This window comes from Squalius cephalus (genome assembly GCF_949319135.1).
Source record: "Squalius cephalus genome assembly, chromosome: 17".
NCBI classification, from domain to species: Eukaryota; Metazoa; Chordata; class Actinopteri; order Cypriniformes; family Leuciscidae; genus Squalius; species Squalius cephalus.
In genome coordinates, this window is record NC_137138.1 from 2,688,509 (window position 1) to 2,700,655 (window position 12,147).

The 12,147-nt window shown below is 38.8% G+C and overlaps 1 protein-coding gene across 1 annotated transcript; it reads left to right on the forward strand.

The window, feature by feature from the left end:
* The first annotated feature begins 2,769 nt into the window (after positions 1–2,769).
* On the forward strand, positions 2,770–11,893 carry LOC307144353 (vitelline membrane outer layer protein 1-like). The gene is made up of 5 exons (XM_079846667.1): positions 2,770–4,643; positions 7,046–7,176; positions 8,892–9,005; positions 10,904–11,088; positions 11,244–11,893. The coding sequence occupies exons 1-4, from the start codon at positions 4,392–4,394 to the stop codon at positions 11,085–11,087; spliced, it is 681 nt and encodes a 226-aa protein (XP_079702793.1). The 5' UTR covers positions 2,770–4,391; the 3' UTR covers position 11,088; positions 11,244–11,893.
* Positions 11,894–12,147: the final 254 nt, after the last annotated feature.

Genomic DNA, 12,147 nt, shown 5'->3' on the forward strand with positions numbered 1-12,147 from the left:
CGCCTAGACACGACCACAACACATGATGTAGTCAGCCGGATCCGGGCCGTATCCAGATCAGATGGAGGACCTGCGCCTAGACACGACCACAACGCATGATGTAGTCAGCCGGATCCGGGCCGTATCCAGATCAGATGGAGGACCTGCGCCTAGACACGACCACAACACATGATGTAGTCAGCCGGATCCGGGCCGTATCCAGATCAGATGGAGGACCTGCGCCTAGACACGACCACAACGCATGATGTAGTCAGCCGGATCCGGGCCGTATCCAGATCAGATGGAGGACCTGCGCCTAGACACGACCACAACGCATGATGTAGTCAGCCATAGCCGGGCCGTATCCAGATCAGATGGAGGACCTGCGCCTAGACACGACCACAACGTATGATGTAGTCAGCCGGATCCGGGCCGTATCCAGATCAGATGGAGGACCTGCGCCTAGACACGACCACAACACATGATGTAGTCAGCCGGATCCGAAGCCGTATCCAGATCAGATGGAGGACCTACATCTAGACACGACCACAACGCATGATGTAGTCAGCCGGATCCGAAGCCGTATCCAGATCAGATGGACGACCTGCGCCTAGACACGACCACAACACATGATGTAGTCAGCCATAGCCGGGCCGTATCCAGATCAGATGGAGGACCTGCGCCTAGACACGACCACAACGCATGATGTAGTCAGCCGGATCCGGGCCGTATCCAGATCAGATGGAGGACCTGCGCCTAGACACGACCACAACACATGATGTAGTCAGCCGGATCCGAAGCCGTATCCAGATCAGATGGAGGACCTGCGCCTAGACACGACCACAACACATGATGTAGTCAGCCGGATCCGAAGCCGGATCCAGATCAGATGGAGGACCTGCGCCTAGACACGACCACAACACATGATGTAGTCAGCCGGATCCGAAGCCGGATCCAGATCAGATGGAGGACCTGCGCCTAGACACGACCACAACACATGATGTAGTCAGCCATAGCCGGGCCGTATCCAGATCAGATGGAGGACCTGCATCTAGACACGACCACAACGCATCCCTAAGTGCCAGCAGAGATTGTGTCAACTAGACTCTCCCCTGTGAAGGCCTCATCGACACGACAGCCATCGGCACTGATCCTTAACAAACTCGTCTCCATACCGGCGTGATGATCTTCAACCAGATGGAACTGGATAATGTTCTGAATGTTCTGATCCAATCTGACTTCTGACCTGTAATGCTGCCTGAATCATAATCACACACTGTTCGTTCGTTGGCCAGAGGAGAACTGAGCGACTGAGCCTGGGTTCTCCCAAGGGTTTTTTCTCCATTCTGTCACTGATGGAGTTTTGGTTCCTCTCCATTGTCGCCTTTTTCACCTTTGTCGCCATTGGCTCTTGGCTTGCTTAGTTGGGGACATTTAATGTAATATTCAACAATATTATTGATCTGCCTGCACTGACACCATTATATGAGAACTGAACTAAGCTGGAAAATGACATCACGGTTTTCTCCAGAGCGGCTGTACATATAAATTAACTAAATTAAAGCTGCAGTCTGTAACTTTTTTGGGTTAAAAATTATCCAAAATATTTTTTTTGAGCAAGTAAATAACCAGCCAGTGTTCAAGACTATTTGCTTGCCGTAGCTTGATTCAAAACGGTAAGCTTGTAATAATGTTTTAACTCCAGTGGTACTGGTGGATTTCCAAGGGAAATTCAAGCTTGTCTTTGCGTCATTACGTCACATCTGTACACATAAAGAAGAGTCTCGGCTAGTCAACTATGAGTGTGAGGATGTTGGAGGTGGAGATTTATAGCCTTTTCTCACAGCACTTGATATAATTAAACGTATCAATTTGATGGCGGATCCAGAAAGGTTCAAACGACAATCACCAGTGACAACTGGAGATTCACCCGTTGTAAAACGCGAAAGGGGTTCAAAACGGACGCAGAGATGGCTTTTTTTTCTGCTGGAACATTAATGTGTTGGTATGACAGTTAGAAATTAGATTGCACAGAAATGGAAACTGAACTACAGGTAGCCCTATACACATTAATGTAGTCACTAAATGTAGTAAATTTAACAATAACAATTTGAGAACAAAGTATAATTTGCACGGTTTGATGTGATATGATAAGCGATCGTTAGATTTAATCAGCGCGATTTACTGCAATGCTTTTTTCCCCCTTAGTTGGTCAGAACAGTGGATGTTACTTACTTGTTCAGACGACATTTTCCGGTGAAAATTCTTATGTTGGTCATACTTCCAAAAAGTAGAATTTGTGATTGGCTTTTGGCTTGCTTAGTTGGGGACATTTAATATTCAACAATATTATTGATCTGCCTATTTAGGGTGGACAATGATGCAATTTTCTTGTAGAAACAAACTTTGTTGTATTATTTTCAACCCATGTAAAGTTGATAATTCCGTGAATAACTGCAATTGCAGATTTCAAACAGAGATGGCAACAAAGAGGAAAAACTACGGACTGCAGCTTTAATGAAACATCACTGAATTTACTTAAGCTGGACTATGATGCTATTTTCTTCTGGAAGCAAACTTTGTTGCATTATTTTCCTGTTATCACTGTAAAGCTGCTTTGAAACAATCTGTATTATAAAGAGTGTTAAATAAATAAAGGCGACTTTGAACAAGAACATAACACAGAGAAGTCTTCTGACAGAATTGTGCCCTTTGCATGAATACCGCCATAAATAATAGCGTTATGGAGCTGTAATTGTAATTTTTTTTCTTTTTCTTTTTTTTCTCCATTCTTCTATTGTCTGGTTTGTTGATTACTGTGTGTTAATCGTGTACTGACTGCAGCATGGGTGATGGCCCAAGACAAATTTCCCTATGTGGGATAATAAAGTTTTACCTTACCTTACCTTACCTTAATTGTAAGTTTTTTAAAATGCTTATTTAGGCCAGACTAGACATACTTTACCTAACCTGAGGATAATAAATAACAAGGTTAAAGGTGTTAAGATCAAAGTATTACTGCAAAACAAGGATAAAAAAAAAAGTAAAACTATCAAGCAAAGCTGTTTCAAAGGGCACATGCTTTTACTGGAAATCTGATCAGTGTTTGTCTAAAGTGTGTTTATGCAGGGGTGGATCTAGAAAATAATTTATAGCACTATAAATGAGGACATGAGGACTATGAGGGGTGGCAACACCAAAAGTTTTTGTGGATTTATGGCCTGAGATGCACATTTGTGTTCATGAACATCCGAAACAGGTGCATAACCACAAAGTAATCATCTATACAGTTTTTTTTTAAAAAGAATACATAACAATATATCAATATCCAGGGCACCAAATCAAGACAATTTTGGGGGCAACAACATCAACAGATTCTAACGTCTAATGTCTCTGTAACTTAAAAATTTGAATGTGAAATTACAGTATATTCCAGGTTAATAATTGCACTACTTCCACAGTAATTTCACAGTAGGATTCTCTTGTATTTAGCTGCACTTTATTGTACAGAAATTTATTGTAAAATCTACAGTATTTTACAGGCAATTTAAATGACTGTAAACAAACAATATCATATTGTATTTCTACAGTGCATATGTACTGTGAATGTAAACCTACCCAGCAATGCAGCATAGAGTTTTTACAGTTTGGTTTTATGTGCGCTGCTGAACTTATTTTTGCTTCACTTTTAGCAGTTTGTGTTGTTGGTTTATTTTGTTATGTTTGAGCTGTTTTTAATTATCATTATTATTTGCTGAGTGTCACCATTGTTGTGTTTTGTAGAGTTTATGTATTGAAGTCTGTGCATCATTATATGATGATGATGCTTTTAAGAAAAAGTCTTCTATGCCTATTTATTTCTTCATGCAAATTATCATATGACTTCAGAAGTCAAGTTGTGTGAAAATCCCATTTATGACACGCAAATTGCTCTTGGACGAGAGCCTTGGGAGAAACGGGGTTGAGTGAATGATGTGAGATATAATTTTTAGCTGATCTTTTCCTTTAACAATTGCTACTTTGCAAACATGATATTTACTACTGGAAAGATGTTGGTGGCATTTTTAACGTTGGTCTAATATTCTCTGTGTTGTGGTGCATGGCATGCTTTATATTTCTCAACTCTTTAAAATGACCAAATCAAGCATTTTATAGGCATTTTGCCACATAAAACACTTGATAAGAAATTAATGGTTAAACATACAGCTAAACATAATGTGTGTTCATAGGTCATTGACGTGCATATGCACAGCATCTCTTGCTGCTGATTGGCTGGCCTGGAATATTGAAAAACCATATAAATGTGTTGTTTTGCTCAATAACGGCTCAATGCTCAGAAACCTGGGGTCAGTTTTTGTTGTAGAAACCATCAGAATTAATTTCATCAGTATTTTCAGATCGGTGCTGTAGCAATGCATCACTTCTTTTCCATTGCGCTTTCACTGCTAGCCATTATTGGGCAGCATGTGAGCGTTCAGTCCACTGGAAGACGTTCTGAGCGGAGCATCAACCGATATCCCAGGTCATCGTTGTTCTGCCCTCCAGATGGCAAAAACGAAATGTGCCTCCAGACTGTGAAGGTGTCGAATGGAATGGAGTGGGGGGGGTGGATGTCTAAGGAGATGTGTCCATCTGGAACGTACGCCGCAGGGTTTAGTCTGAGGGTAAGTTGCAGTAATATGGTTTCTTTGGGGTTAAACATGTGAACTGGTGACTGAGCGTTGATAGCTGGGAACTACACCTGCTTATTCTGCTTAATACTAAAGATGAATGTTACTATGAGTTGGCCTACTAGAGTTAACTCTAAAAAGTTGCCTGTGGCTTTCTTTCTGTCACGCTCAGGGTGGATGATGAAGGAGGCAAACAGTAGGGATGGCTGACGCGAAACAGTCGTTCCAAAGCTTTGCGAGATCCCGAAGCGCAGATGTTTCGAAACACTGATCCGAAGCGTGATTCAAAACACACGTCACGTGACTATGGCCAAATGAAGCCTCGAAGTGTTTCACTAACCCCCCGGTTTCACAGACAAGGGTTAAGACTACTCTCAGACTAAAATGAATGTTTGAGCTGTTTTAACTGAAAGCAACTTGCACTGACAAATCTTAAAATATGTCAGTGCCATTGTTTTGTCTCAAGATGCACACCAGTAATGTTTTTTTCTAAGGTACATTTATAAAAGCTTCTTAAATGTCCTAATTGAACCAAAGCCTAATCCTGGCTTAGTCTAAGACCCGTCTGTGAAACCAGGCCTAAGTGTTTCATCAGGTGTGGTCCGCCGAATCAGCGTTTGATTGACACGGTCGGGAACAGACCACACAATCGCACATCTGTATAAAAGTGAAATCAATGCATATTGACCTCGTGGGTTTTTGTGAGAGGAGTTTGATTTTGAGATAGCGGATTTTTGATGATATAGATTTGATTATTTATAGGCTATTTAGGCTTACATTTAAATTTACACAACACATTGACTGATAGGCTAGAGACAGAGTATACAGTGACACATTAATGGATACATAGATATAAATATATATAGACAGCTATTAATAGATAGATACATATATAGATAGATTATAGATATATATATAAATACATAGAAAGATTATAGATAGATAGATACATATCTAGATACATAGATAGATACATATGATCTAGATACATAGATAGATTATAGAAACATAGATACATAGATTTGGAGATAAAATGGAGGCTCCCCAGAAGAGATGCCGTACATCTGTGGTGTGGGAGCATTTCCGTTTAGAAACCCCAAATAAAGTGAGATGTGTGTATTGTGATCGGCAGCTAGCCTAATGCAACAATACATCATCCACGATGCGCCATTTGAGGAGCACTCATCCTGCCATTTTGCAGAGTGCAGAGGATGGCATTCCCCCTGTACCTGCTACTGACACTGCTGGGCCATCTAAGCAAGGTATGCATTGTTTGAAATATAATTATAATTGAAATATAATTACAAACTTTTGGGACACTGTTTAGAAAGTCCATAGCCCTATGCCCTACAACCTAATGTCCCAATCACAACTGCCAATCATAACTGCCAATCATGTTAAAAATAGCTTCAATGTGAATATAATATAATATTATATTATGTGAATATACATTTTATAGGTCTACATATGAGACACAATGCTACAGCTGATGCCACAGTGGAAGTGAAAAAATACATCAACGACGCGTATTTGCCCAGAACTCATGATCCACTAACTGAGAGAGCAGTAATCTTTCCTCATTTGTATGTCCTAGCTAAAAAATATATTTGCATGCCAGCAACAAGTGTCCCTTGTGAGAGGATTTTTTCAAAGGCTGGAGAAATTATCTGTAAAAAACAAGTAGGTTAAGTCTTTCCACAGCAGAGAAATTAATATTTTTGAATAAAAATCTCTAAAAAAGTGAGACATTGTGGCTTGATTTCTTTTATTAATATTCATTTTGCAGGACCAAAATAACATTATGCATAGTGAGGAGCCTATAGGTTACAAGCATCACATATTAGAAAAATACAATAATAAATAAAAAAAACACATTTTTTTAATGGCTCGTCAAGGTTGTTTCAGATCAACACCTGCAAGTGACCACTAGGTGTCACCGTTGAGACGGGTGTCGGATTGATTCGAAGCCTCGAAACAATATGGCCCATTTGGTTCAACTGTTTCATTGCTTCAAGAAGCCTCGATCTGCCCACCACTAACAAACAGGTGGATGCTAATAAATCCAAAGGTTTAATTTTCAAAAAGCAAAATACAAAAAGCAGGGACGACACAGTGAGCTGATGCTCAAACATTGACCGACCTGGTGAAAGACAGGAACTTAAATACACAGAAGATAATGACTACTAACAGGTGATAGAAATCAAGATGAGACTAATTAACAACACACAGGTGATTGAACTGAACTAAACTAATGACGATGAAGACAGAACTCAAATGAAGACCGTGACGATGAAACTAACGTAAAGTCCATGAAAACCAACAGAAAATCTCAGAAAACCTGACACTTTCAAATAGAAGGTTTTCATTTTGTTGTTGTTTTTTTGTCATTTTTTAAGGTGGAACCACATTCTAATGGTTTCTGGGCTGATAACACAGCGCTCAATGGGATTCGTCTTCACTGTATCAATCGATCAAGCTCACAGCGCCCACATGAGTACTATTCCTCCATTCAGTCAGATATAGGAAGGTAATGGGCTCTGATTCAGAGCAGTAAAACTAATTATAGGCTGTTCGGGGTTATTAGGAATTCTCATATTAAAGGCAGGGTAGGTAGGAATCTTCTAAAAAAAAAAAACATTCCACATTTGTTTAAACTGTCTTTATATACCAATACATAATTAAAATGTAAGTACTCTGAAAAATCGAGTGTCTTTAGACCTCTCACGACTGTTGTAAACACAGCTAATTATTTTCATTCACTCCACCCCCTCCCTTCTGGGCTCCTTCCAAAGCCACACCCCCAAAACACATGAACGCGCGACGCCAAACGCTCAGGCTCCGCTGGAAGACGCATTTATTATTTACCTGAGACGAGTGGAGAGGAAGGAGCGCAGTGCAGTGACATCATGTCAGAATCACATGTAATAAAATACCTAACTTTATCACTATAAATATAAACAAATAAGATGGCTATTAGCTAGCATATCGATACTGGTAAAGTTTAAAATATATTTTGTTTGATTCGGTAATGATCACCACAGTTTTATAATGTATTGTTTACAGATAAACAGAGTAACATACACTCAAACAACTCCTTCTCACAACTGTATTGCAGACACAACATAATAGGCTATAACACACACACACACACACACATAGTGTGTATGACACACACAGATACAAGATAAAGAAATCATTAAACATAGGTGGAGAATATAACAACAAACAAAACGCGAAAAAAACGTGCAGGTATAGTTCACGGTGAACATGGTAACAGAGTTTAGATAGAGGGTAAAACTACACAGCGCCAAGGAGCTATTTTTAGCTGTTACACATGCATTTTGTTATCTAAAGTTAAATTTGGCGAAATTCAACAAGACAACTCTCAACTTGAGCTAGGCCTATTGATTATTTATCGTCTCTACTCTGGCTCGCTAAGTGTATAACAGTGGACACCAAAGTTACTCTGCTACGACAGTGTAACGTTAGTTATGCTAAGTAATGTTATGTTATTGTTAGCTATATTAGGCAGCTACGTGTGCTAGTGATACATGCTTCATGAAAATATTAACATATACAAAAAAACAACATTTCCATCAAAATGAATAAAGCAAGATTACCTGTCCAGCAGAAATAAACACAAGGCGTTACTTTTCACCCCCTTTAGGTCCCTCAGTTCTCGCCATCGCTGGAAAGCCACGCCGATATTTACTCTCGTTTGATTTCTTTGTTTATCCAAATGCTTTTTGTTCATTGCCTTTTCTAGTACTGTCTTTTTTTTTTTTTTTTTTTTTTTTTGCCTTGTTTGCCTTCGCTGACTGCATATGCAGGTGCTTTGAATTTTGAATGCTCTTTCTTTCCGCGCCTCTCCTGCACTCCTCAAATCAAACGGTGCGCGCATATGGGCAGATCTTGTAACAGGGGTGGTAGCCATGGTTGCGAGAGAGAGTGACAGTCGCCCAAACCAATCAATTGTTTCGTCCCGAATGGAAATAATGAGCTGTGTTTATTGCAGATTAAAAGGTCTACAGTCACTCGATTTTTATACTCTCTTTTTCAGAGCACTTACATTTTAATTATGTATTGGTATATAAAGACAGTTTAAACAAATGTGGAAAAAAAAAGTTTTTTAGAAATTCCTACCTACCCTACCTTTAAGGGTTAGGAGTAGCTTCTTCGTAAGCTAGACAAATGATTTTCTAAAAAATAATAGATTTGATCAATAAAACAGTTTTTCCACAGCTGGGGTTCCTGGACAAAAAGCAAATGGTGTTCTTCTGGATACTTGACAGCTTTCCAGCTGAAAGTCGAATCTTCCCAAGGAATTGAAGATGATACGTCTGTGAACAACATCAGGTGAGCGTGTGGTGGTAAAAGTCGGATTGTTTTTTTGCTGTTTAACCCTCTATGCAATATTATATCAAAGAGGGGGGAAAAAAAATTAATGTGATGTTTTTCCTACTTCTCATTAACAATGTTTTTCTCGTACTGATATTTCAAACCTATTGAGTTTACATTTTTAAATGAATTTGACCAATAAAAAGGATTGCTTGTGTGCATTGGTACTTTATTCCAGTCTTTTAAAATAGTTGAATGAATGAATGCTCACGAGGTGCCTGTAAATAAGGCTAGGCTATTTAACTCATCTTAAACAGTAACGCACACAGCATAGAGGAGAATGACAGTCAACTACTCTGAATATTAATTAAGCATGTTGGGGATAAACATGTAAATAGTAAAAAAGGTTGACATTGGAAAATGACAAAGAAGGATTCAAATATGTAATCCAAATAAATAAATTTTTGTGGATTGTACTAATGTTATTCATCTGTTCTCAGACCTCAGCATCGCAGTCACTAGTTTATACGAGCACTGACACATAATAATGGTGTATTTATAACAGCCGCAGTTTGGAAAATTCTGCACACAGTAAACATCAGAATTTTTTTTTTTAATACATTTATTACAGACACTCATTTTAGGTGGAGTTTGTTCAACTCAATGACCACAGTAGCCTACATTGAAAGTAAACATAACCGTGAGATGTACTATTTCCAAACGGAAGTGCGTCACAAAGCTCAGTGCAAGTGGTTTTCTCGTGAGTTTGGCTTGCTTATAACGTTCATCTGGGAACGCAATGTGCGCCATTCATTACATTTGTAAGGTAAATCATTTATAAACCTACACCAACACAGGAGAATCCATCAATAAGTTTAAATCCTCACTTTGACTTTGCATATTTTATTTCCATGTGTTCTTGTTCAAGAAATTACAGTGACTGAAGCATTTCTACCGTGCAGAAGTGTCCAAATATTAAAGATTAAGTGGACATTTGAATTAAATATTGTTTGGCCAATATTGAACAAGGATTTGATCTGCTGTAAAGTGTAACAATCATCAAGCTATTGGCACCCTCTGCAGGTATTAGTTATAATACACAATGTACAGTACATAAGATAATTGTCTATATTATATTATGTATTTTAAGTGTTGTTCTATAAAACCATATAATTACTTGCTTTTGATACTGTATTTGAACCAAATATTGCCTCATTGTTATTATGTATATTGTTATGTATTAAGTAATTTTAAAGGGTATTGTTTGCTTAGATCTATTTTTTACCACACACAAAAATCAGATTACTCAATTCATTTTCAAAATAATCAACCAATTACTCGATTACCAAAATAATCGTTAGTGACAGCTGTGGGATTACAAATTTAAGAACCTGTTTAAGATCTGCTGATCCTACGTCTTACATTACATCACATTAAAAAAACTAAGGTGATCTACACTGTATTGGGCATTCAAGGTGAACATGATGGCATCAATATTGATTAGATTCAATAGTTTCCATTGAAGGGGTTTTGTCAGTCTTTGATCTTCCAACTGAGAGTCAAACTATGTGTGAATGTTTACATAGACTTAGTTCTTGCGACCATGTGATGTTTATACAATTTTGGGGGTACCATTATCTTCAGTTGGGGGTAATTGCCTCTATTGTCTTTAGATGATTCAATTTAGTGGTCATCTCTAAGGCCGTTTGAAAGGTAAACACCTTTAAGGACTGCCCACTGAATGCCTATGATACCATGTAAAGTTCCCTTAGTCAGACTTGATGACCTCAGCTACCGACAGCTCTTGTTTCCCAGTAAAGAATCCTGCTGACGATACAACCGAGTCTCCTGGTCCTCACGTCTGAGTTTCCTACACAGCCCTAATTACAATATTGTCCTTTCTGAATCTTCTTCAGATTCAGATGCAGTCAAGGTTCTGTACTGCAAGGTGAAGGTGGACGCTGGGGCGATTGGGGCAACTGGAGCCCATCCTGTATAGGAAGAGGAATCTGTGGCATCAAGACCCGGATAGAAGAGCCACAGGGAATGGGAGACGACACCGCTCTCAATGACGTGATTATGTATTGCTGTAATTATTAAGGTGATGTGATCGCAATCAAAAACTCAGACTGCAGGGCAGCTTTACATATAACAATGTTTGTTTGTTTGTTTGTTTGTTTGTTTGTTTGTTTGTTTGTTTGTTTGTTTGTTTGTTGGAAGTGCTGGCTGAGCTGAGTCTGTTTTTTTTTCTTTCAGGTGTAAGAGGATGACCACAAGAACAGCGAGAGGATCAAAATAATTGATCACCATGCATACTATAATGAGCTATTATGAACTGTATCGTACAACAGTTTTGTAATTGGGATAATGTGCATCCCACTTATTACACAGCTACTTACAAAAAAATAATTTTTGAGCTGAAATGTTTGTTCTTTCTTGTAGATTAGTGATGTTTTCATTTTCCTGCTTTAGATGGAGACTCCTGATCTGGCACCTATTACCAGCATTAAAGAAGCATCTTGACGTTTCATGTTCTTTAGTACAACACTTTACATCAGATGTTTCATTACATTAGTGCATTTGGTATGCTTTTATACAAGTGACTTACATTGCATTCAAAGTAATCGACGACTCAGTTTATGCTTTTGCTGCGCGTCAAATCCATGAAAAGCATACTCACCTGTTTGAGCTACAGGTATACATGAACTGTCAACTCTGTTACCTTACCTTAAATTCGAACAAAAATATTCATCATGACAGGACACGAATGCAAAAATGTATGTTTATGGTTGAGCCTGACATCCCTGTCTAGAAATAAGCATCATCTTTGAAGGACAGAAATATGTCCTTATATTAAATTTTTCCATTCCTCACTAACCTGATTAAAATCATTTACATTTAAATGTACATTTGCTTCTCATTCATTTGTTCATGTAATTTCTCCACATACAGCAGGGTTTCTCAAACTCGGTCCTGGAGGGCCACTGTCCTGCACAGTTTAGTTCCAACCCTGATCAAACACACCTGAGCAAGCTAATCAATGTCTTCAGGATCACTAGAAACTCACAGCTAGGTGTGTTTGATCAGGGTTGGAGCTAAACTGTGCAGGACAGTGGCCCTCCAGGACCGAGTTTGAGAAACCCTGACATACAGTATGGAT